The sequence below is a fragment of the Stegostoma tigrinum genome, chromosome 24 (assembly GCF_030684315.1).
Source record: "Stegostoma tigrinum isolate sSteTig4 chromosome 24, sSteTig4.hap1, whole genome shotgun sequence".
NCBI lineage: Eukaryota > Metazoa > Chordata > Chondrichthyes > Orectolobiformes > Stegostomatidae > Stegostoma > Stegostoma tigrinum.
In genome coordinates, this window is record NC_081377.1 from 28,089,760 (window position 1) to 28,113,495 (window position 23,736).

At 42.2% G+C, this 23,736-nt stretch overlaps 1 protein-coding gene across 3 annotated transcripts; it reads right to left on the minus strand.

The window, feature by feature from the left end:
- Nucleotides 1–1,207: 1,207 nt before the first annotated feature.
- On the minus strand, nucleotides 1,208–22,028 carry LOC125465139 (delta-type opioid receptor). Of its 3 annotated transcripts, XM_048558306.1 has the most exons (4): nucleotides 20,282–20,848; nucleotides 18,354–18,452; nucleotides 7,558–7,913; nucleotides 1,208–2,871 (listed from the first exon to the last, which is right to left on the minus strand). In XM_048558306.1, exons 1-4 carry the CDS (start codon nucleotides 20,509–20,511, stop codon nucleotides 2,345–2,347), a joined length of 1,212 nt encoding a protein of 403 aa, XP_048414263.1. In that variant the 5' UTR covers nucleotides 20,512–20,848; the 3' UTR covers nucleotides 1,208–2,344. The 3 variants fall into 3 exon arrangements, with proteins under 3 accessions (XP_048414263.1, XP_048414265.1, XP_048414264.1); XM_048558308.1 differs by lacking the exons at nucleotides 18,354–18,452; nucleotides 20,282–20,848 and adding an exon at nucleotides 21,923–22,028; XM_048558307.1 differs by lacking the exon at nucleotides 18,354–18,452 and having other exon boundaries at nucleotides 20,282–20,842.
- Nucleotides 22,029–23,736: the final 1,708 nt, after the last annotated feature.

Sequence of the window (23,736 nt, forward strand, 5' to 3'; positions counted from 1 at the left end):
AGGTCTTGTTGATTTGGACATGGACTGCTTCAGTATCTGAGGAGTTGCAAATGGTGCTGAGCATTGTGCAATCATCGGCGAACATCCCCACTTCTGGCCTTATGATGGAGTGAAGGTCATTGACAAAGAAGCTGAAGATGGTTGGACTGAGGATACTACCCTGAGGAACTCCTGTAAAGATGTCCTGGAATTGAGATGGTTGATGTCTAACAACCATAACCATCATCCTCTGTGTCAGGTATGACTCCAACCACCAGAGAGTTGCCCCCGATACCCATTGATTCCAGTGGTTAGTGAATGGAGCCAGAAGTTTCCTTCGGATTTTTCATGATTTGTTGCTGAGCTTTGACTGGAGATCATCAGAACTCCATTCACTTGCCTGATGTGGAGTTCTGTTAGGAAAATGAATGAGTCCTTGAGGAACCTTAACCCCCAATGGATAATTTTGACTCTGAATGGTGATCAAATAGTCACCTACTTTGCATTTCTCTGATTTAATATCCCCATTGATTTTCATTGAAACCACTGTCAGAAAGATGTAAAATATGTGATTGATGTCCATTTCTACATTTCCACATCATTGTCCACAATCAAAATTCTTACCCCCTTCTCCCACTAGCATCTCCATCCCCACCTCGCCGGACCTCACACATGCATGTTTAAAAGAGCACACAGACCCTGGCCAAAGTTTTAAATATTTTTATTCAGTGATATTTACTGTAATTTAAAAGTACTTGAAAGTAATTGCTGTTTTAGACTGTAAAATTCACATCCTCGTGTGCAAATTCCTCATTGTGTCTGTAACCTTCTCCTGACCTACATCTCTTTGAACTCTCTGCATGCCCTCAATTCTGGCCTCCTGCACATCTCCAGTTTCAGCACTTCTTCGGCAGCCATGCTTTAACTGCCTGGGCTCCAAACAATGCCTCCTCTCTCTCTCTCTCTCTCTCTCTCTCTCTCGTTTAAGAAGCTAATTCAGACTTGTCTCTTCTATAAAGGCTCAGGCCACTGGTCTTGATGTCTCCTTTTGTGGCTTGGCATCAAATCACTTTTGATAATGTTCTTGTGAAGTGACTTTGGGTATTTTACTGTGTCACAGATGCTATATAACTGCATGTTGTTGTTATACTACAGACTACTACAACACAAAAGCAAGCTAGCCATTCCTTTGGGAAAATCTGGTGATGGAAAGGGAAAAAAACGTGGCTGGAGAAAACGTGACCAGTTCTTTAATCAATGAATTTTATAATGTCTGAAATACATACAATATGGAATATCTTAACTCACTTTACAGCGATTACTTCAGGCAAATATACAGCACGTAAAATATTAACCAATAAAATCCTTATTGACATCTGCTGCAGCTGTTGAATTTCAATCATTCACTTTTACAATTGAGAAGAGAAATATAAAGTGTCTTCTGTCTTCTCCTCAATTTGACAGAGATGTATTCACTATTTTGTTTCCAGGTCTGAGAATAAACTCAGGGAAACTATTCCATAGCTGTCTAAACAAAAACTGACCGACAAGAAAGGAAAAATATTGAATCTGCTTGCATTCCTTCAAGAAGATTTGTAAAATTTTGTTTGCAGGACTGCATAAAAATACCTACAGAATTCAGGTCATATAATGCATTTGCTCAACATGTTTTGAGCTGCAAATAGGAGTTTTATAATTGTGATAATGTACCTGAATGGCTTTCAGTTCCTAATTTTCCTGTCAAAGGCCAGGAAATATTTAACATCAAAAGCCAGGCACAATGAAACACTGAATCCCCGTGATGTTCTGTGTCAAATTTTGTTTTATGATGCTTGTGAAATGCTTTGGAACCTCTTATATTTAAAGGCTCTAAAATGCAAATGGTTGTTATTTCTACAATTCAAAACCTTTGTGCCAAGGGAAATTTGCATACAATATATGTGCACAACTGCATGGTTTCTAATTAACAATAATTGATGAGTCATTTGTCCTTAGAGGCAGATAGCATGGAAACAGACGTTTGGCCCAACTCGTCCATGCCCAACAGGTTTCCTAAACTGAGCTCATCCCATTTGTCTGCGTTTGCCCCAAATCCCTGTAAACTTTTCCTATCCATTTACCCATCCAAATGCCCTTTAAATATGCATGAGCAATCAATTATTTTTCTCCCTGTTCATCAATTGAAGGCATGATCTTATGATCTGAATACCCTTGAAAAGTGAGGCGAATCAGTCAAAGCTCCTTTTGATTACAATCATAAAGAGTTTCTTTTGTTTTAAAACTCAGTCGTGATTTGGGTTACTTCGGTGTTCAGGTCCTGCCCCCTGTTACACTGTGATCCTTTGCGGGGCTTGTCCACGCCTAGTCATACTGACTTGTTGACCATCTCGGACGGGGTGCAGGCACAGACTGACTCCCTCGTGGACTTCCTGGCTTGGGTGAAGCTATTCTGCTCCAGCCTGGAGCGCAAGGGTAAGCAGAACTCCCGGAAACAACGCTTGAAGTTCTCGTCCAGGAAGGCGTAGAGTACAGGATTCAGGCAGCTGTTGGTATAGCCCAGGGCGATGCAGAAATGCCAGCTGGCCGTCACTAAGGGGCTCGGGTTGATCTCCACCAGGGTCTTGACAATCACAAAGATGTGGATGGGGGTCCAGCAGATGATGAAGATGGCCACCACCACCAGAACCATGCGTGTGATCCTCCGCAGATTCCTGTCCTTCTCTTTGGAGCCCGAGAGGAGACGGACACTTTTCAGACGCAGTATCATCAGGCCGTAGCAGATGGTAATGACCAGGACTGGGATCACGAAGGCAAATATGAAGACACAGATTTTGGTGACGTTATCCCAGTACCAAGTGGGAGCTGGAAATTGTATGGTACACATCACATTCCCTGAAATGGAAGAAGGAAAGAAGAAGAATTGCAAATACATGAGGCTTTCAGCTTTTTCAAAAAAATACATACGTTCAATTTTTTTTGGAATTCGAGCTTGCTATCAATATCAGTATATATTGCCCAGCTCCCTCAGTTGTCCTTGAGAAGATAGTGGTGCTATGAAAAGCAGCACACTCTATAGCGTAAGATATTCCCAACTTTGTGGTTGGATAGGGATTTTAAATGAATATTTGCCCTCTACTGAGATATCAGCTTCCAAACCACGAACCCATCTGGGAAAACACCCATGCGGATGAAAACAGTTGAACATAGAACATTACAGCACAGTACAGGCCCTTCGGCCCTCGATGCTGTGCCGACCTGTCATACCGATCTCAAGCCCATCTAACCTACACTATTCCATGTACGTCCATATGCTTATCCAATGACGACTTAAATGTACCTGAAGTTGGTGAATCTACTACCGTTGCAGACAAAGCATTCCATTCCCTTACTACTCTGAGTAAAGAAACTACCTCTGACATCTGTCCTATATGTTTCACCCCTCAATTTAAAGCTATGCCCCCTCGTGCTCGCTGTCACCATCCTAGGAAAAAGGATCTCCCTATCCACCCTATCTAACCCTCTGATTATTTTAAATGTCTCAATTAAGTCACCTCTCAACCTTCTTCTCTCTAATGAAAACAGCCTCAAGTCCCTCAGCCTTTATTCGTAAGACCTTCCCTCCATACCAGGCAACATCCCAGTAAATCTCCTCTGCACCCTTTCCAAAGCTTCCACATCATTCTTATAATGCGGTGACCAGAACTGTACACAATACTCCAAGTGCAGCCGCACCAGAGTTTTGTACAGCTTCACCATAACCTCTTGGTTCCAGAACTCGATCCCTCTATTAATAAAAGCTAAAACACTGTATGCCTTCTTAACAGCCCTGTCAACCTGGGTGGCAACTTTCAAGGATCTGTGTACATGGACACCGAGATCTCTCTGCTCATCTACACTGCTAAGAATCTTACCATTAGCCCTGTACTTTGCCTTCCGGTTACTCCTACCAAAGTGCATCACCTCACACTTGTCTGCATTAAACTCCATTTGCCACCTCTCAACCCAGCTCTGCAGCTTACCTATGTCTCTCTGCAACCTACAGCATCCTTCGTCACTATCCACAACTCCACCGACCTTAGTGTCGCCTGCAAATTTACTCACCCATCCTTCTACGCCCTCATCCAGGTCATTTATAAAAATGACAAACAGCAGTGGACCCAACACCGACCCTTGCGGTACACCACTAGTAACTGGTCTCCAGGATGAACATTTCCCATCAACTACCACCCTCTGTCTTCTTTCAGCAAGCCAATTTCCGATCCAAACTGCTGTATCTCCCACAATTCCATTCCTCCACATTTTGTACAATAGCCTATTGTGGGGAACCTTATCGAACGCCTTGCTGAAATCCATATACACCACATCAACCGGTTTACTCTCATCTACCTAAGATAATAAAATGTGAGGCTGGATGAACACAGCAGGCCAAGCAGCATCTCAGGAGCACAAAAGCTGACGTTTCGGGCCTAGACCCTTCATCAGAGGCCTGCTGTGTTCATCCAGCCTCACATTTTATTATCTTGGAATTCTCCAGCATCTGCAGTTCCCATTATCTCTGATACTCTCATCTACCTGTTTGGTCACCTTCTCAAAGAACTCAATAAGGTTTGTGAGGCACGACCAAGTTGACTTGAATTTACATAGCGTCTGTCGCATCCTCCAGCTATCTCAGGTCACTTAACTGTGAAGAAGCACTAAGATCAACTGCTGAATAAATGGGTTACCGTAGGATCTCAACGTGCATACTAAAACTGTCTTCTCTCTCATACAGTCAAACATTGCAACCACCACACAAAATGTCCTTGCCCATGATGGCAGCAGGTCGACTGCAAGGGGAAGTGAATTACTTGTTTAAGTGTCTTGATGACAGGTGAGTCACAATTAATATCCTCCAAACTGGCCACTGATGGTCAAAATGTACACAGGAATGGAGATTTCCATAGAGTCATGGAGATGTACAGCACCAAAACAGACCCTTCGATCCAACACATCAACGCAGACTAGACATCTTCAATTAATTGAATCCCATTTGCCAGCATTTGGCCCATATCCCTCTAAACCCTTCCTATTCATGTACCCATCCAGATGCCTTTTAAATGTTATACCAGCCTCCACCACTTCCTCTGGTAGCTCATTTCACACATACACCACGCTCTGCGTGAAAATGTTGCCTGTTGTTTTCCTATTATAGCTTTGCCCTGTTAGCTTAAACCTATACCCCCTAAGTTTGGACTCCCCTATACCGAGGAAAAGAGGTTGGCTATTTACCCCATCCATGCCCCTCATCATTTTATAAACTTCTGTTAGGTCACTCCTCTGCCTCTGATGCTCCAGGAAAATTGAAAATAGCCCCAGCCCATACAGCATCTTCCTATAGCTCAAACCCTGCAACCCTGTCAACATCTTTGTAAATCTTTTCTGCACCCTTTCAAGTTTAAGACAATCCTTCCTGTGTCAGGGAGACCAGAAATGAATGCAGTATTCCAAAAGTGGCCAAACCAATGTCCTGAATAGCGCAACATGACATCCCACCTCCTGTACTCAATGCAATGACCAATAAAGGTGGATACCAAAAGCCTTCTTCATTACCTTAACTACCTGTGACTCCACTTTCAAGGAACTATGAACCTCTACCCCCAAAGTCTCATTGTTCAGCAACACTCCTCAAGACCCTACCTGTAAGTGTATCAGTCTTGTTGTGATTTGCCTTTCCAAAATGCAACACCTCACATTTATCTAAATTAAACTCCACTCCTTGGCCTGTCAGACCATCTGATCAATGTCCCATTGTACTCTGAGATCAGCTTTTTCACTGTCCACCACACCAGCCATTTTGGTATCATCTGCAAATTTGCAAATCATAACTCCTGTATTGACATCCACATCATTTATGTAAATAACAAAAACCAATGGACCCAACGATAATCCTTGCAACACACTGCTGATTACAGGCCTCCAGCCTGAAAAGCAACCCTCCACCACCAGCTTCTGTATCCGACCTTCAAGCCAATTTTGTATCCACGTGGATAGCTCTCCCTGTATTCCATGTGAACCAACCTTGCTAACTAGTCTACCACATGGAACCTTGCCAAAGGCCTTGCTTAAGTCCATAAAGACAGCATCCACTGCTCTACCTTCATCAGCCTATTTTGTCACTTCTTCAAAAAACTTAATCAAGTTAGTGAGATACGATTTCCCATACACAACACCATGTTGACTATCCCTAATCAGTCTTTGCCTTTCCAAATGTGTGTTAATCCTCAGTATCCATCTAAAACTTGCCCACCGCTTGTCTGGCTCCCTGATCTATAGTTCTCCAGCTTTTCCTTACCACCTTTCTTAAATAATAGCATCATATTAGCCAATCTCCAGCCTTCTGGCACCTCAGTAGTGGCTGCCCATGATAAAAAATATCTCAGCATGGGGGTGGGGGGAGCAATCACTTCCCTAGCTGCCCACAAAGTTCTGAAATACACCTGATCAGGTCCTGGGATGTATGCATTTTAAGACATCCACCACCTCCTCTTCTGTAATATGGACAGTTTTCCTGCTCGAAAGAAACAGGCTCACTTCCACAAGGGGCCCTTTTCTGGCCCTCAGCCAATTTTTGCCTCGTACAGCACAGCATGAGGCCATTCAGCCCCAAATGCCTTTGCTAACTCTTTGAGAGAACTATCCTCTTGCCCAGAGTTTGCTCAACTCTTTGGAGAGTTAGGATTAAATCTGTTTCTATCACCTCTGTCAGGCAGTGTGTTCCACATTGTAACTGGAGGCATAAAAAGAAAAAGCTACTTTTGTTTACTTCTTTGATAATTATCTTAAAACTATGTGTCATTTGGACCCTCTGTCTGTAGAAGCAGCTTCCCCATGAATTGCTCTTTTAAAACTCTCCAGTTAATAACCCATATGAACTTGCCTGTTAAGCAAGTCTGCTCCATAGAGATCAATTCCTCGTCGCTAATGATTGCTTTGATTGGTCCTTACGCATGTTTCTGGTAGATACGGCAGCACAGCAATCTGGAAGGTGACTCTGCTCCATGTTAAATACTGCCACACAAACACATTTGACAAGTGAACAAAAACAGAAGTTGCTGGAAAAGCTCAGCATGTTTGGCAGCATAGAATATAGAACAGTACAGCACAGTACAGGCCCTTTGGCCCACAATGTTGTGTCAGAATTTTACCCTAAACCTAAGGTCTATCTAAGCTCAATCCCTACCTTATACTATCATCCATATGCCTATCTCATAGCTGCTTAAATGCCCCTAAAGAGGCCAACTTCACTACCCTCTCCGGCAATGCATTCCATGCCCCTACCACTCTCTGAGTAAAGAACCTACCTCTGGGGAAGTTTGGGGGAACCCCAGTTCTGAGGAAGGGTCACTGGACCCGAAACATAACTCTGTTCTTCTTCTTCACAGATGCTGCCAGATCTACTGAGCTTTTCCAGTAACTTTGTTTTTGTCCCTGATCCACAGCATCCGCGGTTCTTTCGGATTTTATTTGAAAAGTGTTGTGTGGAAATGACACTGGTGCACAGCCACACAAACTGGGCAGAGGCACTGATCCTGTGCTCACCTTTGTCACCGGGTTTGGTGACAGCCATAACCATAACGGGGACCCCGATGGCAGATGATAGGAGCCACACGCAAACATTGACTATCTTTGCATTGGTGGGCGTGCGGAAATCTAGTGCTTTAACTGGGTGACAGACAGCAATGTAACGATCAACGCTCATCATGGTCAGGGTGAAGATGCTGGTGAACATGTTATAGTAGTCGATTGACAGGACCGTTTTGCACAACAACTCGCCAAAGGGCCACGTTTCCATCAAGTATTTGGCGCTCTGGAATGGCAGTGTGCTGGTGGCTAGCGCATCAGCCAGGGCGAGGTTGAAGATGTAAATGTTGGTGGCTGTTTTCATTTTCGTGTATCTGAGGAAGAAACAGGAAGAAGCGTTAGGTGTGGTAGTGGGGTTAGTCTGTGAACGAACTAGCGCCTTTCTCCTTTTTCCCATAGCGGCTGACATTTGTAGTGATGGATTTCTGCCCATGCCGATGAAGTCAGGGACTGGGTCATTACTGTGTGGTGTAGTGGTAAAGTCGCCTGGCGAGTAATCCAGAACCCCAAGCTGATGTTCTGAGGTCATGGACTACTTTTACAAAAGACTGAAATTTCTATCCATAAAGCAAATAGGAATTTAAAGCTAGTCTAATGACAACCATGTATAAAAAACCCATCTGGATCCCTCAGGGAAGGAAATTTGCCAGCCTTACCTGGCCTGGCCCACATGTGATACCAGGCTCTCAGCAATACAGTTTATTCTTAACTGTCCTCTGGGCAATAAATGTTGCCCAAATTCCATGGAAGAATTAAAAAGAATCATACTGCGTCATTGACCAGTGTATCTCTGTTACATGTGAACATGCACGTCACAGCCATGGTCGCTGAAAAACAATAGGGAGATGAAACTATTTATTGTCATCCCAATTTTACACTTCAAGGCCCTCAAGCTCAATTAAAGTCCCATCTGCGTTGTGGTCAACCAGCTCTGTACAAATCAGCAGTTACAGTTGGACTGTACATCTGACTCCCTGCCCAGTGAAGTGCAGCAACATCTATCACAAATTCAACATTTCTCAAGAGCTTTATCACCTTGTGACTGCTGTTGAAATATACAAAATATAGTAGCCAATTTGCACACTGAAATGTCCCACAAATGGCAACATGGTGACGACCTGATAATCTGATTCAGTAGTATTGTTGGGAGAGATTATTTGCCCCAAACCCAAAGTAGAACTCCCCAGCTCTCCTTTGAGCAGTGCCATCATTCTCCTGAGTGAGGAGACAGGACCTCACTTTCAACTTTCACCTAGAAAATGCTGTGTCTTGGAAGTGAGGCTCAAATCCATACCTTCTGAGTTAAAGGTGCGAATGTTCCAGGCATCCATCAGAAAACTCTTAATTCGACCCTTAAATGTTCATTAGATGTAATGGCCTTTAATGTCAATGTGTATTCGATGACAGCATTGCTGTTACACCACTGACAACTCTACTTGACTAATTGATCAGCACAAGATCAACTGATGTGGCCTCAAACAGTTAAGGATTTTTCTGGTACCTGAGTCACAGGCAATGAGTTTGATAGGACAGGAAATGGAGACAAAGCTAAGCTGAGTCTACTCTTAGCTTTGTCCAGGAAATTGTTCTTTAACAAAATGCAATGCCTTAACAGAACAAGTGGAGGATTGATTGGAATTAAGATGCCATCCATTTCTCTTATTTTATGAGCAAGGCTCTCTGAAAAGTTTCCAAAATCATATACCTGACATTTAATTTCCTTTGTATGTGCATTTTTTGTATATTGGCCACATATTTCAGTCCAATCCAGTTTGTGATATCTTAAGACAATCATTCAGCCATTTTAAAATGTTGCTGAAACAAATAAGGGAACACATTATGCAGAGCTCTGAGCAATTTAGTAAGAGTGGCTTCCACTTCTGAAAGGGTTAGATTTGCGATAATTAACAAAAGAACTGGGAGAAAGATGAGAAGCACTTATAACGCAGCAAATGTGGCAGGGTCATTTATGTCCAGGCAAGAGGATAAATGGTGCCTTGATTTCACATCTCATTCAAAGCTGGTACATATGACACTGTAGAACTCCCTCAGTCTTGAACTGGAGGATTGGCCTAGGTTATGTGTCCAAGCAGCTGGAGTGAGACACAAACCTCCACAATTCTGCCTCAAAAGACGAGAATTGTGTTTACATTTTGGTCTTTGGAATGAGCTGGTTTCACACTGAGGGATCGGCAATTAAGATTTGCTCTTGGAAAATCATTGATACTAATTGAAACCATTAATTTCAGAGTATGACATGGCAAGAAGCATCATTTTACCATGCACTAGAACTATTTACGAAGCAGTTTTAACAATCGTTTTGCTTTGGCACATTGCACGATAAAAAAGTGCAGTCAATTACAGAAATTAATGCAACAACAAACTGATTATAAGCTGCTTCATATGGCTAGATGCCGGTGTTTCTTCAGATTTATAGTGAAAGAAGAAGAGCTGTTACCGTGGCATAAATTGCCTTGTATATTTTACAGTTATCATGTGGTGACTTGACATTCTGCTGTGAGGTGAAAGTCATGCTTCAGACAGTCAAGAAGTATTTCTTGCCTAATGTTCATGCAAAGAGCTTACAACCAAGGCCAGATACATGATATTACTGAATGAAGGCATGCTTCTGAGGTAAAGGTAAATGAGCTGCAACTGCAGCAAGTTTGAACGAACAACAGTAAAATCTAGAAATAAAAGACTAATATTTGTACAATTGACCTGAAAGTTGTTGGATTTTTGTAATTTTCCAACTGATTCATTAATGCGAGCCCAGTCTGGGCCTACATAAAGCTCCAGTCTGATACTAATCAGGTTGACTCTTAATGGCTTTCTATTAATAAACCACTCAGTTGTCTTAAAATGCAATGAAGGGAAAAGATTCAAGAAGAGGGATCACTAGCGTCTTCTGAGGGTAACTAGAGTTGCATCATAAATCCAAATCTTGCCCATTTCCCACAATGAAAATGAGGAAATGTGAGAAAAGGATAGAAAGACCACCAAAAAAAGGAATGTTATGTAGTGTTCTTCACTCAGGAAGGATAAATGCCCCTATTGTTTCAACAATTTATTCACTTTTCAGATGTTTATGGGACTGTTGAATATTCCAAAACATTTCTGGCTCCGCTTCAGAGTTTCAGGTATATCTAAGAGTTCTTTCCCATTTGAAATTTGAAGGAATTAAAATCAACTCCATCCTTCGCCACCCAAGACTAAAATGAGAGGTGAACCAAATCTGAGTCAGATGGATTTTAAGAAAGTTCTTAAATTGAGTGAGGAAATCATCGGGGACAGTGGAGATGGTTGTAGGGAGGGAATACTAGAAGATGGGGAGTTGAAGGCCTGTCTGAGGTACAAAGGGAAAAAAAATGCAGGACTACAAATGAAGGGTGAAATGCGTAAGGCTGACAGAGAGGGATAGCTACTCAAAGGGAGATAATGCAAAATGAGAAATGTTGGATCCCCAGGAGCCAGTGGAGATCAGTGAGCATGGGGAGATGACAGAGTCAGACTTGTCCAGGATAGGACATGGGGCCTGCATCTTCCTGCAAAGTGTACAGGTTGACTTCCACACTAAACAACTTTCCACTGAATGCTGCTACAGGCTATTCCCTTTCTTTTTGTTCTCTCTTTTCCTCCACTCTCTCCTTCTCCCCCTCTCTATCTTTCTGCACTCTCCCTCCCTCTCTCTTTGCCACATCCCTGTCTACCTTTCCATCTCCTTTTCTCTTTTTCCCTTTTTGTTCAGTTTACTCTCTTTATTTACCACTTCCCTCTCCCTTTCTCCCTTCTTCTCTCTACTATTCTTCCCTCTCTCTGTAGCCCCTGCTCCCTCTCGCTCTTATTTTGTATCTCCCTCCCTCTTTTTAACTCTCCTTTCTTTCATGCTTCTTTGCCTCGTTCCCTTCATTTCCCATTCCCATTCCCTCTTCCTTTGCTTCTCTCTTCTCATTCTTTCCGTCTCTGTCATTCTATCCCTTTATCTTGCCCAATTTCACTCTCAGACCATTTTGCTCTTTCCCTTTTCCTTTCTTCTTTCTTTATTTTGGCCCTCCTTTCTCCTACACTGTACTCTCTCTCCCTCTTTCTTCTGCTCCTTCTATCTTCCCCTTTCCTCCATACACATATTCTTTCTATCGCTCCCCTCTCTTCTTTCGATCTCTGATCTCTCTCTGCCTTTCTCCTGCTTCCTCTTTCTCACTTCATCTATTCCCTCTCCTTCTCACTTTCCTTCCCTTTGCCTCTTCTACTGTCTTTTCTCTCCCTCACTCTCCTACTCAGAATAACGTTAAACACTGAAAAGTTGGCTGTGTCAGTGTTTACTAAGAGGTTGACAAACATATCTCTTCAACCGTGATGAATTCGTACTGTAAATTACGGATGAAGGAAAACAAAAATCAAGAATTTTACAGCTGTGTGCAAAAAAATTACTTTGGAATCTGCATAACTAGTTATTTCAGTTGGTTTCCCAAAGCAAAAAAATGATAAAAATTGAATCAGAAAACAAGAGATTTTTGAAAACCATATATCTGAGAAATAAAGGGCAATAAGGAAGAGGGGGAGACCAATCAGCGCCCTTAACCTGCCTTGCCAATCAGTCAGATCAAGGCAGTTCTGTATTTCAACTCCATTTTCCCAATTTTGTTCCAAATATTAAGATACTCTTACTGAAAATAGCTCGTTGTCATTTCAACTTGAATGATTTTTTTTGTGACTCGTGTTGTTATGGGAAGAGAGCAGAGGAAGTCATTTTTGAGCTCAGGTTATAGTCTTCTCTGCACGTCAATGAATATTACAACAAACAGTAGAGACCTGTGTGATCAGCGAAGAGGAGAAGCTTTTGAATTTGAGAGTTGTAGGGAGGAAGATAATCTTCAACTGAAAACATGCAAGCTGCAGCTGTCTAAGGATTCTGGATTATTTGTCCCAACAAATCAAGGGGAAGAAGAAGAATAATCAGAATAAGCTTTACTGCTGGAAGTGCAATCAAGGAACTCTACAAAAAAGGATGAAATTGCCTGGAGACTGTCAACTTTGCTACTCAGTAAAACTGCACTATGGAAAACTCTTGAGAGTAACCATGTACTGTTCGCTGAAATGGATGATGGGTGATCAGTGTACAAAGAGAATGCCATCCCCTATAGTTTAGTTATAAGTTATCCACAAAAGAAAATAATGTTTCTGTAGAAAGGTCTAGGCCCGAAACATCAGCCTTCCTGCTCTTCTGATGCTGCTTGGCCTGCTGTGTTCGTCCAGCTCTACACCTTGTTATCTCAGTATTTTATCAATTGTGCTTTAAGTTATTTGTTAAAGTAAAAATTAAGACATGAAATCTTAAGGTATTTTTTCAGTTAGTAACCATAATTTTAAATTACCTTTTAAACAGTAATAGTCTCTGTGGAGGTTGTAACAAAAGTGAGGGCTTCTTACAGGAGGAAGAAAATGATAATCAAGATAAGAAGGGTCACCGGATCTGAAACATTAACTCTGTTTTTTTCTTCACAGATGTACTGCCCGACCTGCTGAGCTTTTCCAGAAATTTTCGTTTTCGTAAAAAAAAGGCTAAGATGGCTCAGACCCTGGCACAAATAAAGCAATATGAACTGAAGGAAAAGAGAACAAGATGAAAGACAAAGAGAAATACAAAACCTTGAAACAAAAAAGAGAATGAAGGATAAGAAAATGCTGTCAAAAGAGTAAAAGAAAGTTACAAAGACAGAGAAGCCTGTAAATTTGAACTAAATAGAGAAAGGTAGCTTGAAACATTAACTCTGTCTCTCTCTGCACTCATGATACCTGTTAAAGGCTTCCAGAATTTTCTGTTGATCCTGTACTTGCCATACCCCATTCTTTTTGAAATGTCCCTGTTCTGAATTCACATCAAAATTTCATTCCGTCCAAAATATTTGAACAATGGAGGTGCATCATATCATCCAAAACGCCGATGTTTCTGTATCTTCATTTATGACACCAACTACTCTCCAAACCATGGCTTTTTAAAAAGAACAGCTTTGATTTCAAATTGACTTTGATTTAAATATCAAAGGTGAAATTTAGAAATGTTTGCCCACAAATGCACTTGAATGTCTGGCTTATCGTGAAGCAATTTGTTTCTGACGGCATCAGATCCCCAGTGAGTTTCTGAGTGCATTTCGTTACAGCCTTATGGACTGCAGACTTTAAGATAATGTCTAATTGAAATTCTGAACGCTAATATAAAGATCACTGGGTTATGTCAATATTTTGTGAATTGAATGATTTGTAAAAGGCTCTTTAATTGGGTTTGTCAAGTGATGTGACAGTTGATAAAGATACAAGCAAATTAGTGGGAGCATCCTTGGAAATGCAATATTGGACGATTGCCACCCAGTACTCCCTAGTGACAATTCTCCCATTTGGCTCATTAAATCTCCAAGTGGTAATGCTGAAATCAGGATGAAGGTTGCCAAGTAATTTAGAAATGTAATTTCATCCATGGTAGATAATTTATCTCCTGCCAATGTCATGAATCAATTATTTATTTAAGTTGAGATTTAGTCTAATATACTGATTGCAGGTAATATATGTTAGGTCATTGTAATAGTCACTGTACTGGTGCTTTACCACACATTTTTGAAATTACATTGACAGTGTATCTACACTTTATAGGCTGGAAAGCAGTTTGCGATATCCTGTAGGTCATGAGAGGTACTGTATAAATGCAAGTTCTTTTGTCCTTTAGCTCTGCGACCTTGCTACAATTAAATACATTCCAGTATTATTTCGGTTTTGGCTGTACAGACTAATTTGTAATAATATCTTGCTGATAAAAGAAATAGAAGTAAATGGCTCGTAGTTGCCTGTCTTGATGGCCCTGTGAGGGAATATGCTCTCCAGCATAACACAAAACCTCTAAGTTTAAGGGCTTGAAGAATTGAATCTCACTGGCCCTGAGATAGCTCCCAGCAATCATAGCAAGTTAGACCACTGCAACTGGCAGCTTTTGTAGGCAATATCTGCGAGAGGGTTCTTTATCCTCATTGCTATCCATTGAAGACATCTACTGGGGTACAAATTCAGAGATGTGCCTTAGACAAAATCAGGTATGACAGCACACAAATGACTAGCCTTGTCCGTACTTTAATCAGCCTGTTCAAACCTGTCCATATGTTAATCAACCTGTTGTGACACAGCTTTGAAGCAGGTGGGACTTGAACCTCGGTCTGCTGATCCAGATGCAGGGACTCTACCACTGTACCGTAAGATTCCCTGAATTAGCCTTCTTTTAAAAAAAATCTTATTTATCTCATCAACCTGTCCCAAAATGCTGTTACACACCTCTGGAACAGATAGGACTTGAACCTGCAGCTCTCAGTCCAGGGGTAGGGAGCACTATCATTGCACCACAGAGGGCTCTTGGGCTTTCCTTGACAACAGGCTAAGTTAACATATTTCACCTGACCATTTTAGTGGCAAAGTCAATAGTGTCTGATGACCATGGACTCAGTGTAAGGTAAGAGTCATCATTATCAGAAAATGAAGGGAAGGCATTTTGGAAAACAAAAGGAATAGATTTTTAAAAAATCTTCTGTACTTTGTGTTCCCTTGCAGAAAACATTTGATAAATTCAAATGTTGCAACTCATTGTTGGGAGATTTCAGCCATCACAAATGGAGGCATTTTCCATGTCTCCCGTTAAATCAGTAGTTGAGAGTTTCAGTGGTGGCTAAAATCTCCACTGTATGAATGATGCCAGCCAAGGATTTTATTGACCCGATTCATTTATTTTTGACATTTTATGTGATTTCCCCTGTACATCATACCCATTTACTCTAACTCCTTGTCTCATAGTAATGACATTGTTTTCTTTAAAGAAAACGAATTCAGAGAAAAAGACCTGGAGACTCTGTGTCAATTTGCCTTAAATGTTGCTTCTCTGTCAAAAGCCTGAGTTATATACATGACCATAAAAACATATTCTATTACAGTCCAGTACAGAAGATGCTCCATTGTCAAATATGCCACTTTCAAATGAGACATTAAACTGTGGCTCCTATCTACCTGCTCAGGTGCTATAACAGCTTTCTTGGCACTATTCTCTGACAATTACAATAAATCAGGTAGCCTCTTTCTATGCTGTTAAGTGTTTTATGATTCTATTCAAGGAGTAGTGAGTACCTACTGGTAAACTGCACAATGTTCACCTTGAACATAGCCACCTAAAATCATATGAGCTGGTTAGTAATTGAATTTGTTGCTTGTACTGATTTCTGAGCACAGATGTTGCATTTACCTTTTTAACAGCAACTGTGGCATTTTGCAATTGTGGCACTCCAAAGGAATTACTTGATGAACAACTATGTCTAGTTCACCTTTAACTACCTCTGAACACAACAATATTGGAATTGTTAATTAATGAAAGGAATTAAACTTTATTAATTAGGCTACCACAGACAGGAGGAAAACAGGAGGCTGAGTGATTATAAGCCATAGGTCCAATACAATCTATTCTCGGAAAACAAAAAAGTGACTTGCAAGCAACTGACCAGTTCCTATGTCCCTTGCACGTGCAGAGTGTATATTGACATAGAAATGAATATTTCATTTTTACACCTGTTTCAGTTTGTATAACTATTACAAGAAACACCATAAAGTAACATTAGAAACATGGGTCATCAGTTCAGTTGTGATTCATACAAATGTACACACTCTGAAAGGCTGAGACAACAGTATCATACATAATTCAATGGTATTCAGAGAATTGCAATAATTGATGTTTAGAAATGACTTGCATTTTCAGACTGTCTTTCATAGCGTCAGGATGTATCAGTGTTTCACACCCAGTGAAGTACTTCTGCAGTGTAGTCATTGTTGTAATGTGTGTAACCAGGAAGCCAATTTGTGCATAGCAAGAACCCAAAAATAGCAATGGCTTTGTAATGATCAGAGAATCCGTTTCTTTGTGAGGTTGGTAGAGGGATGAGTATTGGCGGGGATACCTGGCAGTACTCCCCTTGTCTTCTACAAAATCGTGTCATGGGATCTTTTGGGTCCGCCTAAAAGGATAGATGCGGCCCAGGTTTGACATCACATTCAAAAGGTTGCAATGAAACATTCTCTCTGTGCTATGCTGGAGTGTCAGGCTGGATTATGTGCGAAAATCACCAGAATGGAACTTGAATCCACGATCTATTAACATAGAACAGAACGTGCTTTCAATTAGGCGATTCATGACATGTGTACAAATTAAAGGGTATGGCCATCAAAGCTTGTGGCTAGCATGATTACAAAGAGCTGTGTATTGAAGCCTTGGTAATTCCACAGAATTGGTCAGCAAAGACTCATTGACAATAATGTTCCCCACTAACTCCAGATGCCCTAAAGTGAACATTTGGAAGCCAGACAAGGGCTGAAGGTCATCTAACAAGTCCAGCAACATCTGAAAAGGAATGACAAGTTAATATGAGGCTTTTCATCACAGTGAGGTTGCACCTGAAACATCAAATTGTGTTTTTCAGATGTTGATTTTGGCAGTCTTCCAGTACTTTCATTCGGGTTTTTGGTCCTTTCCTTGCATCTTTGCATAAGTGGATACGGGTACTTGGCTATCTGCTAAAACCAGCAGTGTAACCTTAATCGAAATGCCTTCGCTTCTGACTGCGCTGGTTTATCATTTCGTTATCATAGTCACGGACACACAAGAGCTGCGTTTGAAAACAGGTTTGCGAAGCTGAATAAAATCTTGCAGTTCCTGATCTGAGCTTTAAGCTGTGCTACTGTTCCTGCACATTTTCCTGCCAATTTGCAAAGTTCAAACACATTTTCTATTGGGAGAATCTGCCTAATAACCCTCATATTTCCACTGAAGGTTCACAGACGCACGCCTTTGCTCAAGGATTATGGTTCTAGACTTTCTGTAGCCCTAACACGAGTGATAAAACTGGGAGTCGGATAAGCATTGTGATGTCCAGTTCGTTACTAAATAAACTGAGAGGTGAGGAATAATATTTACAGTATTTTAAAATTCCCCATCTTCAGGCGTATATGCCCAGACTGCCGTACAGTGCTAATGGATGTGGCAGTTTTAAACAGCTATTTCAGGTGGGTTGCACAACGCATTAAACTATCATCAGTTTCCAATCAGAACAACATTGGCTGATGTGAGATACTGAAATGGTCTTGTACTGTGATCTCCGTGTTGAATTGTATACTGACGTTTCCATGCATTTTGTGTTTGCAGATGTTTTAAAAAAAACAATATTTTGATATGTCCAGCATGTGGTTAGTGAAGAATGCCTGTGCGATTGTTTCAGGTATCTGTGAGACCCGTGTGTTATATATGCACACGTACGCTCACTTGAGCTGATGTGTGTGTTTGAGGCTGTGCTTGAAGTGCCTGTCCGTGTGCTTGAATCGATATGAAACTCTGTATGGCTGCGTTTGTATCGGTTAGGGGTGTGCTTATATTGATTGCGGTGTGTTCGTGTGAGTCTGTTAGTGATTGTGTTGGAGTGGATTGGGTTTGTGTTATTGGGTATATACATGTCTAAACGTGCGTGTGTGGCAATAAACTAATCTGCCGATAGTCCCCACATTCAGAGGCAGCTGTGTGCGAGTTTGTAGATCTGTACCTAGTGTGTACACCGTTGTCACGGAATCTCAAATTCCGAACAGACTTCTTGTTCGACCTGTTGAAGAGTTGACTTTAGATTAAGCAGACATAGCCATACGGTCAATATTGACTACATTCAGATAGAATCGAGCGCCACGTTCACCTGTGGAGGAAATCGGGGCGAAGGTATTCAAATATTGATATTGAGTTGCGGGCAAGTCCAAAGGTGGCCAGGAGCGAAACATAGGCTACCGGGTTTCTTCTTTGTTTTTGTTTTCGAAGGATGAAATTTGGGAAGAAAATATCAGCGAAATGATTAGGCAACATTCCAGATTCTAGATGTCACAAACCTAACACTCGGTGCTCAGTTCCTCCAACTTTTAGGGACGGTTCAGCAACTGACTGACTGGGATAGTAAGACATGCTGATGCAGCGCAGTAGCTGAAGTTAATCTCTTGTTGCTGAGCAAGGAGCGGCGGGTAACCAACTTCCAAAACAGAAGTCATAAGTGTTCCGCTATAGAACAGACAGAGCTAAGGGTTCAGGCACATAATTCTTTGAAATTTACATCGCAGGTAGACAGGGTGGTGCAGGCGGCGTTTGGCACGGTTGCCTTCATTGCTCAGACCTTTGAGTATTGAAGCTGGGGACATTATGTTGAGGTTGTGCGGGACGTCGGAGCACTGCGCGCCATTCTGGTCGCTCTGTTACCGAACGGATATTATTAAATTGGAGAGGGTTCAGGAAAGAAAAAAACATTACCAGGGTGTTGCCGGGAATGAGGGGCTTGAGTTGTAAAACCAGGCTAGATTGGATGAGACTTTTTTTTCGCTGGAGAGTAGGAGGTTGAGGAATGACTCATAGAAAATCATCGGGGCATGGATGGAATGAAGTGCACAGGTCTTTTCCCTCGCATGCGGGGACTTCGAAACTAGGGGCCATGTTTTTAAGATGAGGGAAAGATTTCAAAATGCACTGGAGGGACAACATTTGAACACAGTTCGTGTGTGGAATCAGCTGCCAGAGGAAATGGTGGATGCTGACACAGGTACAACTTTTAAGAGACATTTGGATAAGCGCACGAATGGCAAAGGTTTGGCGGGATATGAGCCAAACGCAGGCAAGTGGCACTAGTTTAGAGATAATGGGAACTGCAGATGCTGGAGATTCCAAGATAATAAAATGTGAGGCTGGATGAACACAGCAGGCCAAGCAGCATCTCAGGAGCACAAAAGCTGACGTTTCGGGCCTAGACCCTTCATCAGAGAGGGGGATGGGGGGAGGGAACTGGAATAAATAGGGAGAGAGGGGGAGGCGGACCGAAGATGGAGAGCAAAGAAGATAGGTGGAGAGGGTGTAGGTGGGGAGGTAGGGAGGGGATAGGTCAGTCCAGGGAAGACGGACAGGTCAAGGAGGTGGGATGATCATCCCTAGGCCCGAAACGTCAGCTTTTGTGCTCCTGAGATGCTGCTTGGCCTGCTGTGTTCATCCAGCCTCACATTTTATTATCTTGGCACTAGTTTAGTTTGGCAACATTGATCAGTGTGGACAAGATGGGCCGAAGGGTCTGTTTCCATGCTATATGACTCTATGATTAGCTTTAGGAACCGGATTCGAGTGAAATGGTGTAAAGATGGCAATGAACGTTAAGTCAGACAGAGTTGGAATTGTAGCAATTTTTAAAATTGAAGTTCAAACTTTTCATCCCACAATTTTAGTTACTTCGATTTCATGGCCAAAACATTCTAAAAACCTGCTTGATTAAAAAGCTTCCACATCTGCGCCGCTTACTTTTATTAGGCAACATTTTAAAAGGTAATCTTAAATTCCTATAAACACCAGCTTCTGGTCAGTGACAATTTCCGAAGTGTGGGCAGTGGGGACATTGAGAGGGTGACAAGTACATAGAAGATAAAGGGGTAACTGAGAAAAAACACTATGGTGGGAGGTGTTGTTAATGCTGAAGTACAACTGGCAAAGCGCCAGATGCCATTGTCTCGGTGGGATCTTTCTGTGTAGGTCTGTTTCTCGCTCTGCTGACGGTCAGAGTAAAATCCACAGGATACCTTATGTAAAGGGTTCGCCTCCTACCTGACAATCCCGTACATGACCAGGAAATTGCCAATGAGCCCGAGCACACACACCACCGAGTATAGCGCAGTGATGGCGATGGCAATGACCGTGGATGTGGTGCTCTTGACCGGCGCCGAGCTGTTGTTCAGGCTCCCGTTGTAGCTAAAAGTGGTGTTGAACGCCAGCCCCCAGTGCAGGTCAGCGGCGGTCAGCTTCCATTCAGCGCTGGAGGTTGTAGACAGCTCCATCGCGCCCTCTCTGTCTCCCACTTCCCGGCACGAACCAACAAGTAAGAGTCCAAAAGTAAGCTCAGCTTAACATTAAATCTACAGACAAAAAAAATTAACCAGCTGAATGTTCCCTGCTCAGGACCAGCCCCGCTGCGGGACACTTTGTAGCTTCTGAGCCGAGTGACCGGTGAAGACAGTGCGCCGAGATGCGCTGCTCACTGGGAAGCGGGCAATTCTGCGCTGGGATCGGGCTGAGGGATTTGTAGCTTTTCTCTCGCCACTCTGGTGATTTCTTATAAAATGTGACACCTCCACCGACGTCAAAGCCACGTGCTGACCCTGGCTGGCTGTCAATCAAGAGCTTGGGGAGGGGGCGGACTAGCCAACACATCGGCACCCACGATCCAGCACTTGGCCGTTCTCTCTCCCTCTGGCGGGGGGGGGGGGGGGGGCACTGAATCATTAACTCATAGAAAGGGTAAAGGATGCCATTACGTTCAGTACAATTTTACAACTTAAAGCGAAGGGACATGATAGGAAGTGAATCATGGTCTTTATATAATGAAGAAATGCTCCTAATTCTGTGAACAATTGGGTACCGAACTTCTAAAAGATGGGCCCCCAGTGTCAGAGTCACCCAAGTGTGTAAATGTGCCTGATTTCGGTAATGTGCCGCTTTGGTGTGCTCGCGATTAGCCGCGTACTAAATGTTCTCTCCACCGCCCACCACCCCACAAGTCAATTTTGTCTTCAATTTGCGATGACCCGATATGGCACCACAAAAGGAAATCATCTAGTTGAGTTTTTGCCAGCTGCTGTCCATCAGTCTCACTCTCCTTCACCCCTCCTCACTTCTTGATCCGTGCCTTGCTAATTCCTGTCCGCCACCCTGGTCTCCAATCCATAATACACTTCAGCCTCCAAGTTCTCTTTGCAAAGCCAAACTGTGACAGTAACTGAGTCGCTATTTTCTGCTGCACATCACCAAACCCCAGTAAAACAACTGGCCTTCAAAACAAAATGATTGGCCCTTAAAAAAAAAAGTTAAGCAAAAGACAGAATACAAAATCAAACAGACAGTAGTGACCGATAACGAGCTGCAGACGCGAGGCGCTGGGGTAAGAGGTGTCACGGTCTGGAAGGGGTTAACGTGAGGTCCTGGGCAGCGTTCAGTCTGTGCGGCTGATGCCTGGGATACAATGGTCCATCCAGTAATCATTTCACACTAAGGCTACCCAAGGCGCCCAGAACCCACTGGAATCGCTCAGAAAGCTTCAACTCAGCCATAAATACGACTAGAGGGACGGGACTGGAGTGGGGGGTGTGAAAACCCTAATCTAGCCGAATACGTCTTTTATTAAGATTTTATTCTCAGTTACGGGGAATTTCAGCACAGATTTTAATTTCATCTAACATAAATTCAGCGTACCTTTTTAGTTTAGAAATTTATGCTCCAAATTGATTCGGTGATTTCTCGAAAGACACCTGTGCCCCACAAGGACAGAGAACACGTACACACAGACAGTCAGAGACACAGGAGCATTTTCCCCCCAAAACCGCACCCCCAAATCTCTCGGATGGCTGCACACTTCTGGATGGAAACAGTTTTTTGCCTGATAACCACTAGAGGGAGACAGAGTAACATTGTGAATAATACAAAGAAAAAGTTAAAAAGAAACTTTCTTCTAAAGTGTTGGCCAGATATTTTTCGAAACGCTGAAAATTCGCAGCAGGCGAATTAGGACTAGAAAAGAGAAACAGGTCAATGTTGTTAAGCTGATGCAAGGGAACGGAAGTTTCCTCCATAACAATGAATTAGACTCTTCCTAACCAGGAGGTATCTTGTCTTCATAAATTATGTTCACTCCAATTAAACCTATTGGGATACTGACAGAGTGTGCTTCGTATTTCTAACATTTCCTGTATGCTTTGCAGGTTCCAGTCATTTGTCTGATTGCTAGATTCCTGGAAATGAGGTTGTTTCGTTAAGATTAACGTAGTAAATTCAAAAGCTTTCGCAGTAGTGCACACTCATAGAGGTGTTTGATATTTTATTCACCCCAGGAAATGGACAGCACATGGAAGGTGGTGGCAAGCCTTCTTCATTAGCCATTGTCGTGCATGTGTTGAAGGTATTGCTCACAATGCTCTTGGCTATGGAACGTCGTGGTTTGTGCTGTGATCTCCGTAAACATTGACAATTTTGTAAAGAAATGAACATCCGGTAATATTTGGGATGACTTGATAACGTTTGAAATATTGACGTTCACTGTAACAAGAGACTAAAAACATTATTGGCTAACAGTATCTTTGATAGCAACTTATTCTTTACACGTCGATGTATACAGCCTACAGCTGATCTCTCTCTCTCTCTGCGTTTTCACAGATGTCACTTTCAGGGATATCACGTTCACCTCTGAAAACGCAACTTCACGGCAATGTAAACAATCTGAGCTCTGTATCAGGTAGAAACGTTGATTCACTGTCCTTGAGGTCTAAAGTCTCACATTGTGGAAGGACTTTGAGAACTTCAGACGATTCACTGTTAACACATAGGTGCTGCCATTGTCTCCAACTGTTGCCACCTTACACTCTCTTTCCATTAAAACAATCAAAATAGCTATAATGGTAGAGGATCAATGACCAGAGTTAAGGTAAGGGGAAGGAGATTTAGAGGTGATGGGGAGAAAACATTTTCATCCAGATGGTGGTAGGAATCTTGAATTCATTGCATCTAAGGGTGGTAGCGGCAGAAAAGCCTTATAGCTTTCAAGAAGCACCAGTGATGTGTATTTGTGATGCAAGCCATATAAGGCTATGGCCCAAATGCACTGGGAAATGTGTTTAGTATAACTAGGCGCTTGCTTCTGACTGCAAAAGACTTGATGGGTCAAAGCATCTTTTTCTGAACTGTAGACCTCTATAACCCAATGAATTTATGATGTAATCTCTAATAATGGAACCACCAGGCTTGCTGTCAGGCAGAATTCAGAACAGGTCAAAGAAGCCCCTTCATTTTATATTAAAGAAATAGTCATCATCCCAAAATAAAACAAATTTATAAAACTTATAATTGTAACCTTTGAATCAACTAAGTGAATTGCTAGGCCAATTCAGAATGTAGTAAAGAGCTGGTCGTGTTGGTATAGGGCTGGAGTTGCATATTGGCCAAATGGATCCTGAAAGGATATTTGTGAATCAGTCAGACTTTAATGACAAAATAAAAATGGAAAGAACTGCAGA

What these genes read in the sequence shown, in the direction of transcription:
- LOC125465139 (XM_048558306.1), bottom strand. Translation starts at nt 20,511, where the DNA reads ATGGAGCTGTCTACAACCTCCAGCGCTGAATGGAAGCTGACCGCCGCT. An exon ending in GTCATGTACGGGATTGTCAG is followed by an intron (nt 18,453 to 20,281) that starts GTAGGAGGCGAA and finishes ACAAAAACAAAG; the next exon opens with AAGAAACCCGGTAGCCTATG. An exon ending in CACCAAACCCGGTGACAAAG is followed by an intron (nt 2,872 to 7,557) that starts GTGAGCACAGGA and finishes CTTCCATTTCAG; the next exon opens with GGAATGTGATGTGTACCATA.